Source organism: Trichosurus vulpecula, chromosome 4, assembly GCF_011100635.1.
Source record: "Trichosurus vulpecula isolate mTriVul1 chromosome 4, mTriVul1.pri, whole genome shotgun sequence".
Taxonomy (NCBI): Eukaryota; Metazoa; Chordata; class Mammalia; order Diprotodontia; family Phalangeridae; genus Trichosurus; species Trichosurus vulpecula.
The window spans coordinates 119,284,084-119,308,679 of record NC_050576.1 but is presented as its reverse complement, the minus strand read 5'-3'; the positions used below and the strand labels follow the sequence as shown (position 1 = coordinate 119,308,679).

The 24,596-nt window shown below is 36.4% G+C and overlaps 1 protein-coding gene across 3 annotated transcripts in view; it reads right to left on the bottom strand.

The window, feature by feature from the left end:
- Positions 1–24,596, bottom strand: part of KCTD3 (potassium channel tetramerization domain containing 3) — an 81,016-nt gene that overhangs the window by 20,142 nt on the left and 36,278 nt on the right. For all 3 annotated transcript variants that reach the window (XM_036756060.1, XM_036756061.1, XM_036756062.1), the window contains 5 exons: positions 24,142–24,285; positions 23,445–23,535; positions 5,200–5,390; positions 2,950–3,065; positions 82–169 (listed from right to left, as the gene is read on the bottom strand). In XM_036756060.1, coding sequence (XP_036611955.1) covers positions 82–169; positions 2,950–3,065; positions 5,200–5,390; positions 23,445–23,535; positions 24,142–24,285 — 630 coding nt within the window. The remainder of the gene's footprint in view (positions 1–81; positions 170–2,949; positions 3,066–5,199; positions 5,391–23,444; positions 23,536–24,141; positions 24,286–24,596) is intronic.

Genomic DNA, 24,596 nt, shown 5'->3' with positions numbered 1-24,596 from the left:
AGTATTAACAAAATTTGACTATTTTCATTCAATAAAATGCTACCTAGAACTATCTTTTTTTAGGTATGATTACACACTTACCTATATAATATATGGATCCATTGTTACAACCCAACAGCAGGAATGATCCAGCAGTGTCATAGCTAGTAATAGGAACAACGTCTTGAACCTAATGCAGCAAGATTATGAGATGTTAGGTACAACTGTAATTTACCTTTTTTGCTTTTGAATTTCTTAATTTTATGACAATGCCCATTCAATCATATCCCAATTAAGAAAATTACTTCCTTTAAGACCCAACGCTATGGTGAATGTAGAAGCCAAAGATAAGTTGTTCAAGAAGGTATGGTCATGATAAAGACTAAGCTAAGACTCAGCTAAAGAAAAGAAGCTTCAAAATATACTTTGGAAAGGCTAATAACATGCCAAAAAAAACTAATAAAGCAGGGTATCAAACCTGCACAAGTATCTTTGTTATAGGAGCACAGATTTGTTAACTTAAAATCCGACTTAACTCACTTACCTAATATTTTCCAAGAACTTTTAAAGCTCCTACCTCTATAATTTATATTAGAGGGAAAATATTGATTAAATATTAATTTATTATGTTAGCAAAGAGAAATGGCTGAAAATTATCACCCATTACTTGAAACAAGTACTTCTTGATTGTTCCACTGGTTTTCAGAGCCACATTTAGCTTTTTATGAATGAATCAAGCTTCACTGAAAAAAATTCCAATCATTCATCACGTGTCTGCAACTGTTTTTAATCTATATCGAAATTTGTGGGAAAGATTTTGTTGGGTTTTTTTCTCTTCTCTGAGTTTACTCTGCTTAACTGCTTACCAGATACACTTTTAATGTTACCTATGTATTTTATGAAGCCTCCTTCAAAGTAAGTTAATAACATGGGCTGGCTACCTACTTAAAGATTTATGGTTAAATGTTACATTTCTAAAGCTATAAAGTCTGGAGGGTCAATCAATTCAATTGTGAACAATGAAAATTCCAGATTCAGTTTACCCCATATGGTGACATCATTGCCTATGTTAGCTTGACTATCTATATAACTAACTATAAAACTAAGGAAATTAGGTTTATCCCATCATTTGTACCTGGAAAGGACTTAAAAAATATTTGTTGTGTGTTACAGTGAAAGAGCACTAGACTTGGAATCAGACAGACATGGTTAAATCCCATCTCAAAGTTATAATTTTCTCATCTGTAAAATGGGGATAACAATACCAATGAAATAATTCAAATGGTTAAGATTAAATCCATGCAAGATAATGAATGCAAAGCACTTTGGAAACCTTTAGGTACTCTGTTAATGTCAGCTATTATTATTCAATTGCTAAGTACTGTAAACTGCACGACTCTGGTAATATCTTTAAAATACCTTATGATAAATAAGATGACCCTATACTGTAGACATGCTAACTCTGGAAACTGTTTAGAAAAAAAAAATCAGATATCTAACAAACCACTAGGATTTAACCTACTAAATTAGGTTTCTGTTTTCATCTGTGTGAACTTGTATGATAATAATTTTGTGTGTTATTACCACTAAATGCCAAATTTAAGGCTTAAATCAATCAGGAAACATGTGTTATTATGATAGAAATTTCATAAAAGGGGTTATTTAGCCATGAAGTTTAGTAAATGGCTCATCTATTTTAAGCAGTTTAATTAGAATAACCCAGTTGGCGAAACTAAATAGTTCTATTTTCATCTGCTTTTGTGAGACCTTCCTTGATAGCATATGAAAAAAGCTGGGGAAACAAGAAAGAAAATAATCTATTCCCAAAAGTTTATTCATAAGATTTCAAGTCTTTCATCAACATTTAAGTTTTATAGATACTACTTTATCAAATAAAACTTAATAAAGAACTTCTTGCTTTTGAAAAAGTATACCTAAAGTGTCTCTTTGCTTAGTGTTTTATTTGATGCAAATACATCAGGTCAATCTTTGTTACCCATCTAAAGAACAGTAGTGCAATGGCTGTCTTTTTCTACTGTCTCCATGTTATCCATGAATAGGATTATTGCTGAGGGGCCAAATCAGAACCTACTCAACCAGTGTTGTGACAGTCAGAAGAGGCAGCCTTAGGTCAGCTCTGCCTCTTGAGATTTGCAAAGCAGACTCTTAAATTTCATTATACACTATCTCTGCATTGTGCCACAAAGACATTAATCTGGCTGGGTTACAAAATTGTTTCCTGCATGAATGCCCAACTCTTTCCCAAGATCTTGTCTGAAATGTAGGAATAGATATATTCTTGTTGTCAGATGTTTTCCCAAGTCATGTGTGTCCTAAACCCCACCCCCCAAAAAAAAAACTATCAGTTTATACATGAGTGTATTGCTAAAGTATAATTATCATCCCTCCTCAGGAAGCTGGTGTGGAGTTGTCAGGATCTCAGGTGGTAGGAGAAATTGATTGCAATTTTTAAAAATGCTAGTAAATAAGATACTAAAAAAAAAGTCCTTTTAGAATCTATTTTTCTTTTTCATCTTATAACTTACCATAACAAATTTTTTCATGTTTAGAAAGAGTTAAGATGTTTCTAGTTGCTATCAAAATAGAAACTACTCATTTGCCCTAATACTTAACACTAACCAGACCTGGTTTTCTACAAGGACTAAACATGTCAGAAATCTAAGTTATAGATTTAGAGCTGAAAGGTATCTTAGAGGCCATGTAGTCCAAGTTCCTCATTTTATAGATGAGGAAACTGAGGCTCAGAGGTACCTAAACAACCTACCCAAGATCACAAGTGTTGAAACCAAGTATTGAAACCAAGACTTGAACCTGGGTTCTCTGACTCTTAATCTAGTACTTTACTTTGCATTGCATCATGCTGCCTCTAAGGTGTAGGCATTGTTTATAAATCTTTGTCATGTTCTCACTTTCACCTTTGTAATATACTCTACATTAATTTAAACTTACCTGCCAGTGTTGAGTTACAGCATTCCACACTCCCACTTTCCCTGTATGACTTGTGGCCACCAACTGGTTACCAATGAAGAAGAGAGCATCTACAGGAACTCCAAGACTGAATACTCCTTTTAAAAAAAAAAGGGAAAAAAACTCATGAGAACAACTGCCAATCAAATGCTGGTAGGTGAATGTTTTAATATTAAAAAGAAATACATTTACTTCACTTTTACAAGATTTTACTTCTAACAATTATTATAATGAGTATCTCAGACTCAAAGTTATTCTACCTTTATTTTTTAAACCAATAAAAATGATTTTTAAATGGATGCTTATTTTGAACTCAACACAGGGAAATCAAGTCCACATATCCGACTCTCAAGTTCTATCCCAGGCTCTGCCACAAACTAGATATGTGACCATAGCCAAGATTTTTTGTTCTCTAATACTCAAGTTTTCTCACTTACAAAAATGAAGGAACCTGACTAGGTATCCACATTTAATATTCTGTAATTCTAAGTTTAGATACTTAGAGATGTTAGTGTTTAGATATCTGAACGGTCACTTACGCGAGGAATCTCTTCAAATATCTCATGCCCTAGCCTAGTTTAAAAACGAAGGGTACACATTTGACGACCAAGATCATGTCTTCTTATTTTTTATTTCCTACACAGTTCGGAGTACACAATGAACTCTCTACAAATGTTTTCGTGTGAGAAAATGCGTATAAGTCTTCGTATCTAGGTGTCTGTTTCTATGAGTAGATTTATATACGAGACACGGTTAATCATAATAATTATAATAATGATGACAGCTAACATTCATGCAGCATTATTCTGGGGCCAGGCATTTTGCTAAGTGCTTTACAATCATTATGTTCACTGATCTTCTCAACAACCCTGCGGTGGGAGGGGCAGGGTGGGTGCTATTATCATGCCCATTTCATAGATGAGGAAACTGAAGCAAATAGAGTTTAAGTGACTCACCCAGGGAAACAAGTGCCTGAAGCTGAATTTGAACTCAAGTCTTCCTAACTCCAGGCCTGGCTATATCCACTGAGCCACTTAGACACCCCCAAATATATATTATATCCTGAAAATTCTTACCAATACTGAAAATAGGCATTTTAGCAGGAAAACAATTTGTACCAAACACACAAAAAAAACCAGAACACCAATAAAAAAGCAATGTTTCACACTTTATAAAACAACAAATAAAGATAAACAAAACCCTGTGAAATCAGATAGCCCAACATTCATTAGGAAATAAAATTTCTATAATAAAGCCAACAGATAACCATTCTAAACTTGTAATCAGTTACCTGTTTTGTTTTGTTTTGGGTTTTTTTGGTTTTGTTTTGTTTTTAACAAACTAGTGCTTTAATTATGATGCCAAACAATTTTTCAGGGCGTGTGAAATTGACCATATTCAGCAACATGGGTCATATGAAAAGAGGCAATAATAAAAACCAAGAAACAACTAGAATTGATTACTCCAGAGAAGGATGAGGTTCTGGGAAATCAAGGAAGACAGTCTGAACGGTCTCAAGGAATTTAAAGTGTCACTCCTTCTTAGGCTCAACGATCTTGATGGCCATCCACAGGGAAGACAACGGTATAAGTAATGACAGGTTCCTGTCTTAAGGGGCCCTCTCAGTAAAATACTGCTTATAGCAGCAATCCAACAGCAGTGTCTTATATAAGTAATATTGAAGGGAGTTCAGCCTCTGGGATAGCTCTATCATGGATATGCCAACCTTTGCAATTTTCTCTAGATGGTGTTGTCAGGTTCTGAAGAGTGTTTGTAACAACAAATGGTTTCTTTTACAGGGTATGAACAAATTACCACTGGACTATCCCACAGCAGAGCTACCATGTCAGTCTTTGCAAACAAAGCAAGTCATAAAATCTCCTTCATGTCTTATATCTAAACATGCTTTATTTAGTGAATAATCACATTTGCAAATGCAAGACTTGCTTCCTTTTATTTAGTTTTCGCTGTATAAAAAATTTAAACTATCAAAATTACTGAGTTTCCCTTAAAAATTAGTAACTATAGTGCAATCATGACAAAATTTTCCAGACTGTGAATGACATCTCTCATTATTATTTGTCACAGCAGCAATATCGGTTTAACCTTTTTATTTAAGGGAACTAGTTATATAACTATTAATTCCTTTACATAGGTTTTATGAAAACTGAGTGACTATCCCGATATTCCCACAGAATCTTCATTACTAAAATGCAAACATGTTTTTCCCACCTATTTCACTACCACTGCCTCCATCTTGAATGCTCCACAGAATAATACTACTATCTGAGGCAACAGCCACCATCTTGTCTTTGTCTCCATGTGGACCTCCAACCACTTTTGCATTCAAAGCCACTCGTTCAATAGTCCAATCCAAATAGGGACTTGTAAACACCTGCTGCCATCCAGAAGATTCTTTAATTCTGTGAAAAAAAGAAACAAAACAAACTGGACTTAGGTTCAATTTTATAAACAAGACTTGCAATTTCACCAATTTACAATCACATCCAATTATTTTTTTTCCAACTAGAACTTATTGTATGAATATTAAGTAATACAAAATTTAGATTATGACCTGTTTCAAAATGCTCTAGGTGAATTCTGAAAATTTTTTAAAAAGATAAAGCTCTGAGCCAAGATAGTGGCTGGAAAGCAGGGACTGGCCTAAAGCTCTCCCCCAGGACCCTCCAAACACCTATAAAAAATGGCTCTGAACAAATTCTAGAACTGCAGAACCCACGAAATAGCAGAGGGGAAGCAGGGCTCCAGCCCAGGACAGCCTGGATGGTCACTAGGTAAGCTCTATCGCGCACAGAGCTGGGAGCAGAGCAGAGCCCAGCGTGGGCAGCGCCTGAACCAACCAGACCAGGAGCCGGGCAGAACAGGCCCTAGCACCCTGAATCAGTGAGCTGTGGCAGTTACAAGACTTCTCAACCCACAAACACCAAACACAACAGAGAAGGTTAGTGGGAAAAAACTGCCGGGAGAGAGAGAGAGAGAGAGAGAAAGGAGTTTGCAGTTCGGCCACCACCCGGGGGCAGTGGAAGTGGTGCATCTCTGAGGCTGCTTACAGAACTACAGCTGCTGCTGCTTCTGGCCTCAGGCCCACCTGGTGGGAGAAATTAAGTGGTGGATACCAGTGGGAGTGCAGAGCCTGCTCAGATCTGAGTCATGGTCTGGGTTGAGGGTTCTTGGGGGAAAAGGAGCCACTGGTGTGGCAGAGCTTGCTGTGTAGAAATACCTCTGAAAACAACAGTGCAACCCCTCAAGCTCGGGACAAAGTACTCCCTCCTCTACAAGCAGTCATACCCTGACGAAAAACTCAAGGGTCAAGTAGTTGGCTGGGAACATGAACAGGCAGCGAAAACAGACTCATATTCAGACTCAGACTTTGGAATCTTTCTTTGGTAACAAAGAAGACCAAAACATACAGCCAGAAGAAGACAACAAAGTCATAGAGCCTACAACAAAAGCCTCCAAGAAAAACATGAACTGGTCTCAGGCCATGGAAGAGCTCAAAAAGGATTTGGAAAAGCAAGTTAGAGAAGTAGAGGGAAAATTGGGAAGAGAAATGAGAAGGATGCAAGAAAACCATTAAAAACAAGTCAATGACTTGCTAAAGGAGACCCAAAAAAATACTGAAAAATACACTGAGGAAAACAACACCTTAAAAAACAGACTAACTCAAATGGCAAAAGAGCTCCAAAAAGCCAATGAGGAGAAGAATGCCTTGAAAGGCAGAATTAGCCAAATGGAAAAGGAGGTCCAAAAGACCACTGAAGAAAATACTACCTTGAAAATTAGATTGGAGCAAGTAGAAGCTAGTGACTTTGTGAGAAATCAAGACATTATAAAACAGAACCAAAGGAATGAAAAAATGGAAGACAATGTGAAATATCTCATTGGAAAAACCAGGAGATCCAGGAGAGATAATTTAAAAATTATTGGACTACCTGAAAGCCATGATCAAAAAAAGAGCATAGATATTTCAACAAATTATCAAGGATAACTGCTCTAATACTCTAGAGCTAGAGGGTAAAACAGAAATTGAAAGAATCCACCGATCACCTCCTCAAAAAGATCCCAAAAAGAAAACTCCTAGGAGCATTGTTGCCAAATTCCAGAGTTCCCAGATAAAGGAGCAAATACTGCAAGCAGCCAGAAAGAAACAATTTGAGTATTGTGGAAACACAATCAGGATAACACAAGATCTAGCATCTTCTACATTAAGGGATCAAAGGGTTTGGAATATGATATTCCGGAGGTCAAAGGAGCTAGGAATAAAACCAAGAATCTCCTACTCATCAAAACTGAGTATCATGCTCCAAGGAAAAATATGGACTTGCAATAAAATAGAGGACTTTCAAGCTTTCTCAGTGAAAAGACCAGAGCTGAATAGAAAATCTGACTTTCAAACACAAGAATCAAGAGAAGCATGAAAAGGTAAGCAAGAAAGAGAAATCATAAAGTGACTTACTAAAGTGGAACTGTTTTGTTTACATTCCTGCATGGAAAGATGATGTATATAATTCATGAGACCTCAGTATTAGGGTAGCTGAAGGGAATACACATACATATATATGTGTGTGCATGTGTATACACACACACACACACACACACACATATATACACAGAGAGAGAGAGACAGACAGACAGACAGACAGACAGAAGGCACAGGGTGAGTTGAATATGAAGGGATGGTATCTAAAAAAATAAAATCAAATTAAGGGATGAGAGAGGAATATATTGAGAGGGGGAGAAAGGGAGAGATAGAATGGGGTAAATTATCTCGCATAAAAGTGGCAAGAAAAAGCAGTTCTGTAGGAAGGGAAGAGGGGGCATGAGGAGTCATGAGATGAGAAATGGGTGAAATAGGGATTTCCTGGAGAATGGTCTCCCTCTTTTCTACAAAATATGAGGCAAGGTTCTTAGCTGAGGGTTGGGGGAAGGGTGATGTATATTAAATATTTGCTGCTTTGTATTAAATTGAATAAAGGTGAAAGTTAGAACTCTTAAAAAAAAAAAACCTCTTTAGTTTCACTTGTAAAGTTTTAAAGTACCATATCATGGTTTGGACAATCATCCATTAATAACATTGTCCTATAGTTTAAAAAAAAAAAAGATAAAAGATAAAGCTCTTATTTCTTCAATATAATCATATTATCTGAAATGTTAAACACAAAATAAAAACAAATCCTATTTATGATCACTGTTTCTTCAGACAAAAAAATGATTAATATAGTTATGCTTAAACCTACAAAAACCAGAATGTTTGGGAATTAGAAATGAATCTTACAACTGACCCTACTGTGTCCTGGTATTCCAGATACTATGATCCTCTATTAATCCGTCTCAGAAAAGGAAATGATCTGGGGTAACACAGAGGTTACAATATTTAAGTACAACAGTTTAAGTAAAGGATGGCATTTCAGTTTAAAAATCCTGGCCTCTGAATATTTAAACCAAGCCATTATGGAGTTATTTACTGTAATACCAGAAGCTTTATCAGAGTTCTAATTTATGCTTAAAGATATAAATACCTATGCTTAATTCACATAAGATACATAACTGTAACATCTTTATAATTCTTTTCTTTACTATCTTAATTGAATTTATTAATTTCCAAAGGATAAAGACCCTGCTTATTATTTTTTTACTAAAACCTTACATATTTGGTCCCTACTAATTTATAACAACTGAGGGCTGGGTTGAACTATAGGGAAAAGTGCTGCTAAAGCAAATGATAAAAGCAAAATTACAAAGAAATATTACTCATTTTAAGGACTTCTACAAATATCATACACAAACATACATGCCCTTTGCTAAATATATTCATTACAATAGGTTGACTAATAATATCTAGTAACAATGTTAACCTTAAGATGTTATAGATACACGAAAATAATAAAATTGCCATTTAAAATTAGATTTCTCAAAATTAGTGAAGCTTAACTTTACCAGAATTCTTACTTTTCCCTATGGCACTAGAACCTGGAAAACAAACTTTGCACTGCATAGCCTACAGTTTCCAACCTATTCCACTAGATGGTTCTCCTGTGTTGATAAAGGAGAAGCTAACCAATTCATAGATAAGTATTTGTTTATAACTGGGAAGAGACTTAAAGGTCCCCTAATCCAAGTCCCTAACTTTGAAGAAGGCAACAAAGAAGCCCAAAGGAGTCAAATGATTTGTCCCACACACATGAAGAATTAGAGGGAGAGCTGGGAGTGCTGTTTCTACTGTACCCAACTAGGGAATGAAATAAGGAATGCACAGATGGAGCTGGAAAAAATTAAAATGAAGTTATTTTAAAGTATAATAAAGTGAGCGTATCATTTGCCATGATTTTTTGCAAGTAAACATGAAGAAAAAAATACTTGTGTTTGGAAGGATACACACAGTGGATTTTTTTAAAAATAAATTTTGCTTTAGTAAGTTAACACAGAAATGGATTTAAACGCAAGCAACAAAAGTGTGTGTGTGTATATATAACGTCACGGTACATTATGGACAATATGAACATGATACTGTGTATCATAGCAAATAAGTCATCTAAATAATACAGTTTGAGTTCAGTTTCTAATGGAAAAATCATGCATTAACCCAGATTTACCATTTATGTAGAGTATTATTTCATTATAACATCTCAGAACCTTGGGGCTACAGGTTCCATCTATCCATCCAACTGGAAGTCCACTCTAGAATATCACCCAACAACTAGTCATCCAGGCTCTATCTGACCTTCAAAGAAAGGGGAACATAATATTTCTGAGGCAGCCTAGTCTTCTTACTTTAGGTCAGCTAATTGTTAAGAAGTTATTCACTACACTGCTTTTTTGCAATTTCTACCCTGACCCTAAGGAGTACAAATGAGCTAATCACTCTTGTATATGATTTATATAGAGAGAGAATGATATGCCATACAGAGTTCTGTCTCTCCATACTCCAGTGAAGTTACTACTCAAGAAAAGAAGTCAATGATATTCAACAATATTCTAAGATTCCAGATAGCACTAAGTTTACTATCCATCTACTAGGGATACAAAAGGCTGGATTGAAACTAAGGGGTTTTTACAGATTTTGGTTAAGACTGATCAGAATATATACCCCTTTTATTTTGCAATGATTTCCATGAATTTTAATATTTAGGTAAATTTCAACTCCAAACAAATTTTAAAGGTATATGTTTGTTTAAACCTGAAAGGAATAAAAAAGACCATGTTATATTATAAGAGGTCTGAAACTTATGAAAAAAGTTGCGTATTTTATACTTTGTTTTCAAATATAAGGTTTACAAAAATCAAAAATCAAAAAGGTATTTCTCCTAAACTAACTGTCCTTCTCCTCCCCCCAAACTAGCCTTCAATGGTGTTTTTCTGCTCTCTTCTTCCAACCTAAAATAGAAGGCTCTGATAATCAGCCATTTATACTCGTTGACTAAGAACTCAAACTTACTTAATTCCAATCAAGAATTCATGGGAGGTTTTCGGTTCTTCATTTCCAGCTGTATGAGGGAAAGGCTTTTTGATCTACTAAAGAAATGCCTAGCATTGATAAACCAAAAATCACACCAGGCACATCAAGCCTATTTGCTAGCCTTGGCAGTAAACTTGATTTAGTCTTTCTTTATGCAGGAGGTAGAAGAGAAATGAGGTTAATGGGATGGTGCAGGTAAACATACAAAAACAGAGTTATGTATTTTGTCATTATCAAAATGCTCCCCTAGTCTGGCTGAAATTATTAGAGATCAAAGGTCCCTTATCAACATGGTGGACTTGAAGATACGGGTTCAAATCTGCATCTGAAAATGTGACCATAAGCAAATCACTTAAATGCTTTGAGCCTCAGTTTCTCACCAGTAAAATTAAGATGATAATACTATTACAAGTTCCTACCTCACAGGGATGGGAGTCTCAAATGAAATAATATGGGGAAGATGTTATTCAAACCTTAAACTGCTATGCTGGAGAAGATCCTGGGAAGATGATGAAATAAGACAGGAAATACTGGGCTTTCCAAATTTCTCCCATGAACAAGACAAAATACTGCCTCAAAGTGAATGTAGAGGCAGAAATAAATAAAAGTCAGGGTAAAGCAGTTGTCCTCCTAGGACAACCTGACAGAACCTCAGGAAAGACTGAACCCTCAAGGGCCCTTTGAAGTGCACACATACCTAGGCAGACTCCCCCAAATCAACAAACAACAAGCCCTGGGGACAGCTGGGTCTCTGGAACTTTTGCCTCTCCTGACAGTGTGAGGGTTGGACAGTTGAGCAGAGGAAGGCTGAAGGAACCTCCACTGTTTCAGGAAGCCAGATACAGAAGCTGATCAGATGGGATCTGGACTACAGCTGTGGGCAAGAAGAAGCAAGCACTGTGGTAGCAGAGGGGCAAGGACTTTATTGCCTGTAGGCACTTGCAAGACAGCAGAGTCCCTTTCCTGGTTTCAGTTCCAGGGCAGAGAGGAGAACTGAAGTTACAGCCACAGAGAACAGAGCATTTGGGGAACAGTGTGTCTGGGGGCCCTAGCCATGGCTCAAAGGTGGAAAGGAGTGGCCAAGTTCAGGCCCCTAGACATAGCTCAGAAAAAAACAGTAAGAAAAATCTGAAGCCTGAGGCAACATCCTCTCCAACTTGGGACTAGAACCTGACTATGTGTCAAATGATAATAATAATGAGTAAACAAAGGAGAAAGAACTATAGACAGCTACTTTGGGGACAGAAAAGATCTGGGTTCATACTCAGAAGAAGATAATGAAGTTAAAAAAAGTCACTTCTACTTCAAAGAAAAATGTCAAATGGTCACAAGCCCAAAAAGAGTTCTTGGACGGACTTCAAAAATCAAATAAGAAAGTCTGAGGAAAAATTAGGAAAAAAAATAAGAGCAATCCAAGAAAATCAACAAAATTATGAAAAGCCAACCAACCGGAAAAAGAGATCCAAAAACTTAAGGAAGAAAATGACTCCTTAAAAACTAGAATTGGGAAAGGTTGAGCTATGATGTTATAAGACACCAAGGAATAAACACAAATAATGAAAAAAATAGAAAAGAATGTGAAACATCTCATTAGAAAAACAAGTGATCTATAGAATAGATTGAGGAGAGACAAAATAAGAATTGCTGAACTACTTCTAAGTTATGATTTTAAAAAAGAGTCTAGATACAATATTACAAGAAATTATTAAGGAAAATTGCCCTGAAGTTCTGGAATGAGAGGGTAAAAATAGGACTAGAAAAAAAAATCCATCAATCACCACATGAAAATGATCCCAAGATGAAAACTTACAGGAACATCATAGCTAAAATTTTGAAGCTGCCAGGCTAAGGAGAAAATACAACAAGCATCAAGGCAAAAAATACTGTAAAGCTACAGTCAGGATAACATAAGAGCTAGCATCATCTACCTTAAAAGACCAAAGGACTTGGAACATTATATTTTGAAGACCAAAGGAGCTGAGTTTGCAACCAAGAATAACTTACCCAGCAAAGCTGAGTATACTCCAGAATGGGGGGAAAAAGACATTTAATGAACTGAAAGACTCTTACAGGGGTGGGTAGAATAAGGAATAGGAGGATAAGGTAACAGGACAATGAAGGGATTCTTTAAAAGGGTATGGATAAGGGAAGTAGTGGTTAGAAGAAAATTAGAAAATTAGACTTTTATAAGGAGGGACTGGGTAAAAAGAGAGGGTGAGAAGGATAACAGTAGGAAAAATAGGATGGAGGGAAAAACTCAACTAGTAATTATAACTTTGAATGTGAATCAGATGAACTCACCCATAAAAGAGAAACAGCAGAATGAATTAAAAATCAGAATCCAACAATACGTTGTTTACAGGAAGCACATATAAAAATGAGAAATACAGAAAGAGTTAAAATAAAGGGCTGGAGTAGAATTTATTATGATTCAGCTGAGGTAAAAAAAAAAAAGCAGGGACTGAAATAATGATCTTTGACAAAGTTAAAGCTAAAGTAGATTAACAGGGAAACTATCATAGGGTAACTATGATAAAAGTTACCATAGAAAATGAAGGAATGTCAATACAAAACCTACATTCACTAATTCTATAACATCTTAATTTTTAAAGGAAGAGTTAAATGAATTACATATGGTAATAGTAATACTATAATAGTGGAGGACTTTAACCTTTCTCTCTCAGAATTAGATAAATCTAACCAAAAACTGGTTAATTTTAGAAAGACTTGAAATAATGAAGAGTAAAATGAGCAGAACCCAGAGAATGTTGTACACAGTAACAGCTATATTCTTCTAAGAACAATTTTGAAAGATGAAGTCATTTTGAGTGTTACAAATACCCAATCAACTATAAATGACCTGTAAAGGAAGATTCTGTCCACGTCCAGGGAAAAAACTGATGAACAGAAGTATGTTTAATATAGTTTTACATAGATATAAATACTAGCATCTAATGGTAGCCTTCTCTAGTGAAGGGTGGCAAGGCAGGTAAAAAAATAAGAAGTACACAGGACAGAACAAAAGCAAACTTGGAAGCACAGAAAAACAGTGTAGCTTTGAAAATGTCTAGTATTTATTACATAGTTTTTCAAAAAAGTAAACAGTGTGAAATAGAAATTCGTGATTTTATAGTGAATACTCTTTTTATGTTGTGCTGTGTACACAGAAATGTTCTTTTTTTTGGTCTTTTTTTATTTAAGTTCAAAATGAATAAATATAAAGATTTTTAAAAGCCTCTATGCAAGCTATTCTTCCTTAGAGATCTTTGTTGCTTCTCCTTTACCACTTTTACAACCTCAATCTATCACCCTTGATTTCTTTTTCCTATTGACCACCTATTCAATCTTAAATAATTTATATTCATTTGGTGTTACACAATTTCAGCTTAGTAATTGATGATTTTTCCTAATTCTTTTTTATTTAGGAATTCAATGACATTTGTTATCAGAATCTCTGTTTATAAAAATAGTTTTATCCTGTGTGTTAAAAGAGGTATTCTACTAACTTCTAATCAAGAAATATGAATTTCTGACAAAAACCGAAGACAGCTTTCTCTTAGACCTGCAAAATGAAAAACTTCAAAATAGAAATTTTCCAAAATATAATTCTACAGGAATGCTTTGTTTCAAATGCTGAAATAAATCAAAGTATCCTTTCCATACTTCACAAAAAAATGAACACGACCCACAAAACTTTCTCCAAAGGAAAAATTTGAATGCAATTATTACTAAAATTAAAATATGTCAGAAATGGTTTTATGAATGATTCTAAACAAATATGAAATGATTGTCAATCAAAATGCTTTTTAATAAAAAATGTGTAACGAGGTTTTCCTCAAATCTAATTTACCAAGAGGCACTTTTGTCTTAGTTCTCATTTTTGAAAACTTTAAACATACTAACAAAAACATTAACTGAATTGTATGGTGAAATTAATCTATAGTGAAGTTAATTCTCAATCAATTCTATGGTCAAAAATGGTTATATTCTTCATTTTGCTGGCAAGTGAGAAAAAAAAACAGGGCTACAATCTAAACTCACATTTTGTTTAACTTTAAAGTTCTAATACACAGTGCACTGAACTGCCAAGTTAACATTTTAATAAAAAGTAAAATGACAATTTCAGAAAAATCACAGTATCTTCAACTGCATAGCTCATGCCTCTTTTCTTTTTCTTAAATTTATTTAACATATTTACTTTTCAGCATTGATTTTTCACAAGAGTTTGAATTACAAATTTTCTCCCCATTTCTACCCTCCCCCCCACTCCAAGATGGCGTATATTCTGGTTGCCCTGTTCCCCAGTCAGCCCTCCCTTCTGTCACCCCACTCTCCTCCCATCCCCTTTTCCCTTCCTTTCTTCTGGGCAAGATAAATTTCTATGCCCTGTTGCCTGTGTATCTTATTTTCATAGTTGCATGCAAAAACTTTTTTTGTTTGTTTTTGAACATCTGTTTTTAAAACTTTGAGTTCCAAATTCTCTCTCCTCTTCTCTTCCCTCCCACCCTCCGTAAGAAGCCAAGCAATTCAACATAGGCCACATGTGTATCATTATGCATAACCCTTCCACAATATTCATGTTGTGCAAGACTAACTATATTTTGCTCCTTCCCAACCCATCCCCCTTTATTGAATTTTCTCCCTTGACCTTGTCCCCTTTTCGAAAGTGTTTTTGATTACCTCCACCCCCATCTGCCCTCCCCTCCATCATCCCCCCTTTTTTTTTATCTTCTTCCCTCTTCTTTCCTGTGGGGTAAGATACCCAATTGAGTATGTTTGGTATTCCCTCCTCAGGCCCAATCTGATGAGAACAAGATTCACTCCTTCCCCCCTCACTTGCCCTCTCCCCTCCTCCCACAGAACTGCTTTTTCTTGCCACCTTTATGCAAGATAATCCACCCCATTCCATCTCTCCCTATCTCCCTCTCTCAATATATTCCTCTCTAATCCCTTAATTTGATTTTATTTCTTTTAGATATCTTCCCTTCATCTTCACCTCACCCTGTGCCCGGGCTCTCTCTCTCTCTCTCTCTCTCTCTACACACACACACACACACACACACACACACACACACACACACACACATATATATACATACATAGACATTCACATATACATATATATATGTATATACATATACACACATAAACATATATATATATGTATATGCATATTCCCTTCAGCTACCCTAATACTGAGGTCTCATGAATCATATACGTCATCTTTCCATGTAGGAATGTAAACAAAACAGTTCAACTTTAGTAAGTCCCTTGCAATTTCTTTTTCTTGTTCTTTTTCTTGATTACCTTATCATGCTTCTCTTGATTCTTGTGTTTGAAAGTCAAATTTTCTATTCAGCTCTGGTCTTTTCACTGAGAAAGCTTGAAAGTCCTCTATTTTATTAAAAATCCATATTTTGTCTTGAAGCATGATACTCAGTTTTGCTGGGTAGGTGATTCTAGGTTTTAATCCTAGCTCCACTGACTTCCGGAATATCGTATTCCAAGCCCTTCGATCTCTTAATGTAGAAGCTGCCAGATCTTGAGTTATTCTGATTGTATTTCCACAATACTCAAATTGTTTCTTTCTGGCTGCTTGCAGTATTTTCTCCTTGATCTGGGAGCTCTGGAATTTGGCAACAATATTCCTAGGAGATTTCTTTTTGGGATCTATTTGAGGAAGCAATCAATGGATTCTTTCAATTTCTATTTTGTCCTGTGGCTCTAGAATATCAGGGCAGTTCTCTTTGATAATTTCTTGAAAGATGATATCTAGGCTCTTTTTTTGATCATGGCTTTCAGGTAGTCCAATAATTTTTAAATTATCTCTCCTGGATCTATTTTCCAGGTCAGTGGGTTTTCCAAGGAGATATTTCACATTGTCTTCCATTTTTTCATTCCTTTGGTTCTGTTGTATAATATCTTGATTTCTCATAAAGTCACTAGCTTCCATTTGCGCCAATCTAATATTTAAGGTAGTATTTTCTTCAGTGGTCCGTTGGACCTCCTTTTCCATTTGGCTAATGCTGCCTTTCAAGGCATTCTTCTCCTCATTGGCTTTTTGGAGCTCTTTTGCCATTTGAGTTAGTCTATTTTTTAAGGTGTTGTTTTCTTCAGTGCATTTTTCAGTATTTTTTTGGGTCTCCTTTAGCAAGTCATTGACTTGTTTTTCGTGGTTTTCTCGCATCCTTCTCATTTCTCTTCCCAATTTCTCCTCTACTTCTCTAACTTGCTTTTCCAAATCCTTTTTGAGCTCTTCCATGGCCTGGGACCAGTTCATGTTTTTCTTGGAGGCTTTTGGTGTAGGCTCTTTGACTTCGTTAACTTCTTCTGTCTGCATGTTTTGGACTTCTTTGTCACCAAAGAAAGAATCCAAAGTCTGAGACTGATTCTGGGTATGTTTTCGCTGCCTGGCCATATTCCCAACCAACCAACTTGACCCTTGAGTTTTTCAGCAGGGTATGACTGCTTGTAGACTGAAGAGTTCTATGTTCCAGGTTTGGGGGTGATGTGCCAGTTCTGCCACATCAGCACTCCTCCTTCCCCAAGAACCCCCAACCCAGACTGGGCTTACATCTTCAGCAGGCTGTGCACTCCTGCTCTGATCCTCCACTTAATTCCTCCCACCAGGTGGGCCTGGGGCCGGAAGCAACTGCAGCTGTAGCTGCCCCACCTCCGCTGCCCCGGGGCGGTGGCCAAACTGTGAACTCCTTCCACTCCTGCAGCTTTTCCCTCTAAACTTCTCCGATGTCTTTGGTGTTTGTGGGTTGAGAAGTCTGGTAACTCCTGCAGCTCACTGATTCAGGGGGCTAGGGCATACTCTGCCCGGCTCCTGGTCTGATTGGTCCGTGCCGCTCACGCTAGGTTCTGCTCCACTCTGCTCCGCTCCCAGCTCCCAGCTCTGTGTGGGATAGACCTCACCCAGAGACCATCCAGGCTGTCCTGGGCTGGAGCCCTGCTTCCCTCTGCTGTTTTGTGGGTTCTGCAGTTCTAGAATTGGTTCAGAGCCAATTTTTTTATAGGTTTTTGGAGGGACTTGGCGGGGCCAATTTTTTTATAGGTTTCTGGAGGGACTCGGCAGGGAGCTCATGCTAGTCCCTGCTTTCCAGCTGCCATCTTGGCTCTGCCCCCCCGCTCGTGCCTCTTTTTAAATTCAAACAATTCAATTAAATATTTAATAAGCACCTCCTAAATCCCAACAAATTCTATGCATATGCTTCCTAGGAAAGGTAAAAATGATATAAACTAGCTGATCATTAAGAAAAATCCCTTTATGTCATGTATAACACATGTGTTGTTTATGTGACACTAAAAATCCACTTCACAGGTTGTTTTCTTGTCTTGTACCAGTCACTCCTAAACCTTAAAATTAATCTGACATCTTGACAGTCAAAACTAATAAATTCAAAATTATACAATCTAGGTCAAATAAACAGGCCTAAATCATTCTGGACAGAAAAAAAACCATGAGAACACAGTAATAACTCTTACTCCCATAGTTCAACACACTAATTTTCAATGACAGAGTTATATGGATCAAACAGAAGTGAAGGGAACTATCAAGAAATTTTATATCTGGCACATATATACAATATTTTGTACAGTAGTAAGAGAAACTTAAGTTAGCTTTTAGTACTCTAAATGTGAGAATTCTATCTTATGAACAACAAGCAGGAATACTACTGGAAAAAAAAGTATTACATCAAACTTGAAATTATTGCTATAAATAAAACTAAAAGACAAAATTTTGTTATAGCTCAAAATAATGGTGATTAACGATGAATGATTTTCCTTGGGAAGATAAAGATTTTGGTGGATGTTATAGCTAAAGATAAGAGACGACTCACAAATTTTCTTTAGGAGAAGAAAATGAAGTTGGTGGGCATGGTTTTACTGTGTATATAAAAGCTCTAAGAAGCATTTCATGTAACAATTGCTCTTTTCCCTAATGCCATTTTCATGATTTGTATTTCCAAAGAGGCCACAATGAAAAGAGTTACAGCTTAGGTACCACTATATGTTACAAATTAAGAGATAGAGAAAAATGCTGCAAGAAGTTAACAATATTCTCCGAATTAAATAAATGCATGTTGATGATTGTTGACTTCAATGCAAAGGTGGGCATGAACAAGGACAGAGAAAATACACATTGGAACAGATGGTCTAGAGCAGGGCTGTCCAAAATGGTGCCCGTAATGCAATTTATGTGGCCCGCCTACAAGCATAGAAATTTACATAAATGCTTTAGTAAAGGAAGCTGAGCTACCACAGAGCTCTCACTAAAATGGCAAACAAAATATATTGTCTACTGTTTCAATACAAACTTAAGGTTGGACAGCCCTGGTCTAGAGGTAAGGAATCAGAAAGGTCAACAACTTGTACACTAACCAGAAGCCTCACTTCAATACTTTCCTCAAAAAATGAAAAAGACACTGAATATTATGAACACAAAAAAGCATCATAAAAAATGAAAATTATTCTAGACTGACAAGAAGCCACTTGTTACTGATGTGAGTCATTCCTGAATCAACTGTACTGTAAATATGTCTACTTTCTTTTAGAAAAGAATAAGTGCTTTTGAATGTGAAATCAGTGAAATTTTAACAAACAAGGAATTATTCATTACTTATATAGAAGTCATCATGTCCCACCTTATCAGAATAAACATTAAAATTAATACACCTTTGACCCAGCAATACCACTTCTAGGACTGTATTCCAAAGAGATCATACAAATGGGAAAAAAGTACAAATGTGTACAAAAACATTTGTAACAGCTGTTTTGTAGTGGCCAACAATTGGAAATTGAGGGAATGCCCATAATAGGGGAACGGATGAACAACTTGTAGCATATGAATGTAATGGGATGCTATTGTGCAGTAAGAAATAATGGGCAGGTGGACTTCAGAAAAACCTAGAAAGACTTAGATGAACTGATGCTGAGTGAAGGACGCAAAACCAGGGGAACATTATACACAGTTACAGCCAGGCTGTGTGATGATTAACTTTGAGAGACTTGGCTCTTCTCAGCAATGCAAGGTTCTAAGACAACTCCAAAAGGTTCATGATGGAAAATGCTATCCACATCCAGAAAAAGAATTACAGAGTCTGAATGCAGATCAAAGCATACTATTTGCCCTCTCTCTTTTTTGTTTCTTCTTTCTCATGGTTCATTCCAATTGGTCATAATTCTTTACAACATAACTAACGTGAAAATATGTTTAATATGAACGTATATGTAGAGCCTATATCAGATTGCATGCCATCTTGAGATGGGGAGGGAGGAGGAGAAAATTTAACATTCAAAAGCTTGTGAAACCAAATGTTGTAACCTAAAAATAAATACATTATTTTAAGTCAAAAAAAAAAGTTCCACAAAACTGAACCTTAAAAAAAATTAATACAAAACTAGAAGGAAAATGAGAAAAAGATGGAATGTACAAAATAAAAGAACTCTAGCCTGACCTATTTAATAATTTAACATAGAAACTTAAATAAATTGACCGTCATGATGAAGGGAAAGAAAAGCTAAACACCACCTCTATGAAAAAATATTTTACTGTCTTTGTCAAGACAAAGAAAGATGGCAGACTAGGGTAATTCCAGTGTAGAATATAAACTCATTTATAAAAACCTTATTTAAAAAAAAAAGAATGGCAGAAAACCATTAAGAATATCACCTCATAAAACAGCAAGGAACAATAAAAAAAGTTTCAAGAAAACTTGGTGATAAACCCAACTATATAAAGTCATTCCAAGGGTATTTAAAGGATGAAACATGGAAAATTACAAATCATTAAAAAGATCTGCATGTATTTTTAAAACAAACTCTTTTCACCACTCAGACTCTGAATCCACCATAATAAGATCACAATATTAGAAGAACTTACAGAGGAAGTAAAAACTGGATTGAAAGAAAACAAGGGGGTGGAGCCAAGATGGCAGCTGGAAAGCAGGGATTTGCTTAAGCCCTCCCCCAAATCCCTCCCAACAGCTGTAAAAAATGGCTCTGAATAAATTCTAGAGCTACAGAACCCATGAAATAGCAGAGGAAAACAGGTGTCTAGCCCAGGAGAGCCTGGATGGTCACCAGGAAGGGTCTACTGCATGGTGCTGAGAGCAGAGGGCAGCCTGACATGGGCTACTCCAGGACAGACCAGACCTGGAATCAGCCAGCCAGAACAGGCCCTGGGGCCATGAAACAGTGAGCTGTGGCAGTTACCAGAATTGTCAACCCACAAATGCCAAAGAGCAGGTTAGGAGGAAACTGCGGAATCAAGTTCAGAGCTCAGAACAGTATGATCACCAGCCCTGCGGGCGGTGGAGGTGGTGCAGCAGTGGCAGTGGCAGCAGCAGGAAATTTCCTGAGGTTGCTTCCAGAGCTACAGCATCAGCTGCTTCCTGAGTCAATGGCTCACATGGTTGGAGGATTCTAGCAGCAGATCAGAGGAGGAGTGCAAGGAGTACTTTGTGGGCACAAAGGCAGATTCTCTTGATGTGCTCTGCTTGGATATGTATTGCAGTCCTGGTTGGCGGTTCTTGGGGTACAGGAGCGCTGCAGTGACAGAGCCTGGGGTGACAGTGGAGTAGGTATAGCTCTGAAAATAGCAGTGCCTGGACCCTAAAGCTTGGGAAAAAGTAGTCTCTACTCTACAAGCAGTCATACTCTGACAAAAAGCTCAAGGGTCAAATAGTTGGCTGGGAACATGAACAGGCAGCAAAAACGACCTCAGATTCGAACTCAAACTCTAGATTCCTTTTTTGGTGAGAAAGAAGATCTAAACATACAGCCAGAAGAAGTCAAAAAAGTCAAAAAGCCTACATCAAAAGCCTCCAAGAAAAACATGAAAAGGTCTCAGGCCATGGAAGAGCTCAAAAAGCATTTGGAAAAGCAAGTTAGAGAAGTAGAGGAAAAATTGGGAAGAGAAATGAGAGTGATGCAAGAAAACCATGAAAAACAAGTCAATGACTTGCTAAAGGAGACAAAAAAATACTGAAGAAAATAACACCTTAAAGAACATACTAACCTAAATGTCAAAAGAGTTCCAAAAAGCCAATGAGAAGAATGCCTTGTAAGGTAGAAGTAGCCAAATGGAAAAGGAGGTCCAAAAGACCACTGAAGAAAATACTACCTTAAAAATTAGACTGGAGCAAGTGGAAGCTACTGACTTCATGAGAAATCAAGATATTATAAAACAGAACCAAAGGAGTGAAAAAATGGAAGACAATGTGAAATATCTCATTGGAAAAACCACTGACCTGGAGAATAGAACCAGGAGAGATAATTTAAAATTTATTGGACTACCTGATCAAAAAAAGAGCCTAGATATTATCTTTCAAGAAATTATCAAGGAAAACTGCCCTGATATTCTAGAACCAGAGGGTAAAATAGAAAATGAAAGAATCCACCAATTGTTTCTTGAAAAAGATCCCAAAAGGAAAACTCCTAGAAACATTGTTGCCAAATTCCAGAGTTTCCAGGTCAAGGAGAAAATACTGCAAGCAGCCAGAAAGAAACAATTTGAATATTGTAGAAATAATCAGAATAACACAAGATCTAGCAGCTTCTACATTAAGGGATCTAAGGGCTTGGAATATGATATTCCGGAGGTCAAAGGAGCTAGGATTAAAACCAAGAATTACCTACCCAGCAAAGCTGAGTATCATGTTCCAAGGCAAAATATGGACTTTCAATAAAATAGAGGACTTTCAAGCTTTCTCAATGAAAAGACAAGAGCTGAATAGAAAACTGGACTTTCAAATACAAGAATCAAGAGAAGCATGAAAAGGTAAACAAGAAAGAGAAATCACAAGGGAACACAATTTGAACTGCTTTGTTTGCATTCCTACATGGAAAGATGATGTGTGTAATTCATGAGACCTTTCTCAGTATTAGGGGAATTGAAGGGAATATAGACAGAGGGCACAGGATGAGTTGAATATGAAGGGATGATATATAAAAAAATGAAATGAATTTAAGGGGTAAGAGAGGAATATACTGAGAAAAGGAGAAAGGGAGAGACAGAATGGGGTAAATTATCTCACATGAAGGTGGTAAGAAAAAGCAGTTCTGTTGGAAGGGAAGAGGGGGCAGGTGAGGGAGAATGAGTGAATCTTACTCTCATCAGGTTCAACAGAGGGAATAACATACACAGTCAACTGGGTATCTTACTCCACAGGAAAGTAAAGGGAAGGGGATAAAAAAAAGCGAGGGGGATGACAGAAGGGAGGACAGATAGGGAGAGGAAGTAATCAAAAGCAAACACTTTTGAAAACGGACAGAGTTAAGGGAGAAAACTGAATACAGGGGGACAGGATAGGATAGAAGGAAATTTGAGTATGAGCAACATTTTAGCAACATGAGCATTGTGGAAGTGTCTTACATAATGATACATGTGTGATTTATGTTGAATTGCTTGCCTTCCTAGGGAGGGTGGGTGGGAAGGGAAGAAAGGAGAGAATTTGGAACTCGAAGTTTTAAAAGCAGATGCTAAAAAGTTGAGGATCACCCAAATGGGAATGGTATGTGACAGGAATAAGCAGAATGTAACACATTACAAAGATTTTCATAGAAGAAACTGTGTAAAGTATATTATCGAAGAAATATATCACTAAAAAACAAGGTAGACTGGTTAATATAGCAAGAATGAGGGAGAGTGCAGCCTCATTTCCCATTCACATCCCCATGATGTCAAGAGAATTCATGGATAGCTGCCAGCACGTTTGATGGACTTCGTGATTAATTGAGTGGAGGATGTGGGGAGGTGGAGGGATGTATAATAGTCATACAGGATGGGAAGGTATAAATGGGTTTTTATCTATGAAACTGAAGGACTACAAATAAGTTAAATCAGAAAACAGAAAGAAAATTTATGCTCCACCTATCAGAAAACAGGAAAGTAAATAGGGAACACATGAACAGAGGCTAAGGGAATCTATTCCTCCACCTGAAAGACTATATTTATTGAAAAAAAAAACCATCAATGTAATTTAAATCATACCTATAACAAACAGCAAAATGGGCATATGCAGCTACAATCCAGTTATGATGGCCAGCTACTATCAGCACCTTTCGTGGATCCACAGGAAATCCTGTCAATCATGTTAAAAGAAAATGAGCATGCATTCTAGTACAAGAAGAAAAGGGTGGAGGGGAAGCCAAGGGAAAAATAAAGTGAAAATGGGGAGACACAAAAAAGGAAAAACACCAACAGAATTTAATTCAGAGGGACATATTTGACAAAGAAAGGCAAAAAGGAAAACAGAGAATCATACATTGCCCTTCAAGATGACAATTTCTGAGACAGAACTGTTTTAAAAACTCAAATTGTACCATATTTCTTGATAATCATGTCAAAATATATTTTATATTTTAAAGACTCCAGAGAAATAAAAAAATCACTAATACCATTTTGAAAGAACACAAAAGAGATCCCAAGTTAAATGAGATGCTCTATCCAAGTTTTATTCTATCAACTATCTATTATAGAGGACAAAGAGACAAAGTTTTTCAAGTGTTATAAAATATAACAACATAGGCCAAAAGCAGACACAACAATGAAGTGCTTTGTCAGTAGTCAATTAAAAAAAGGCATTTTTTCTTAACTCTATTCCAGTATTTAAAACTGTCTGCAACAGTAGCCATGCTCGAGAAAGCATCCCCAACTCATTTCCCCATCATTAGAAATTATTGCTCACCCAGTCTAACTGCCTCTTCTCCAGTTCTAGAGAGAATGGGCTGGGCACCATTTCCCCGGGTTGACTGACCTTCTGAAGAATTCTGTCCTATTCTAGAATCAGCAGAGGGTCCAGGAGTATTGTTTATTTTGCGACTAGGAATACCTATTAAAAAAAAAAGGAAAAGGAAGAGGATAGGTGTAAATTTTATTAAACGAGTGAAGTTACTCAGAATAAAAGATTTCTAACACCAGAAAAAAAATATCTATAATTGAGTAAAATAGAAATTTTACTATAAGAAACATAAACTTTAATATCAACTTTTTCAGACAAAAATAACTTCATTATTATCAAAAGCAATTAAAGATAAAATGCTGTCAAACTCAAAGGACAGAAAAATGTAGGAAAATGAAGCAGTTGGTGATCAAAATATAGTAAATGGAAACAGAGATTGTTAAAAATTAATAAAAATCCCA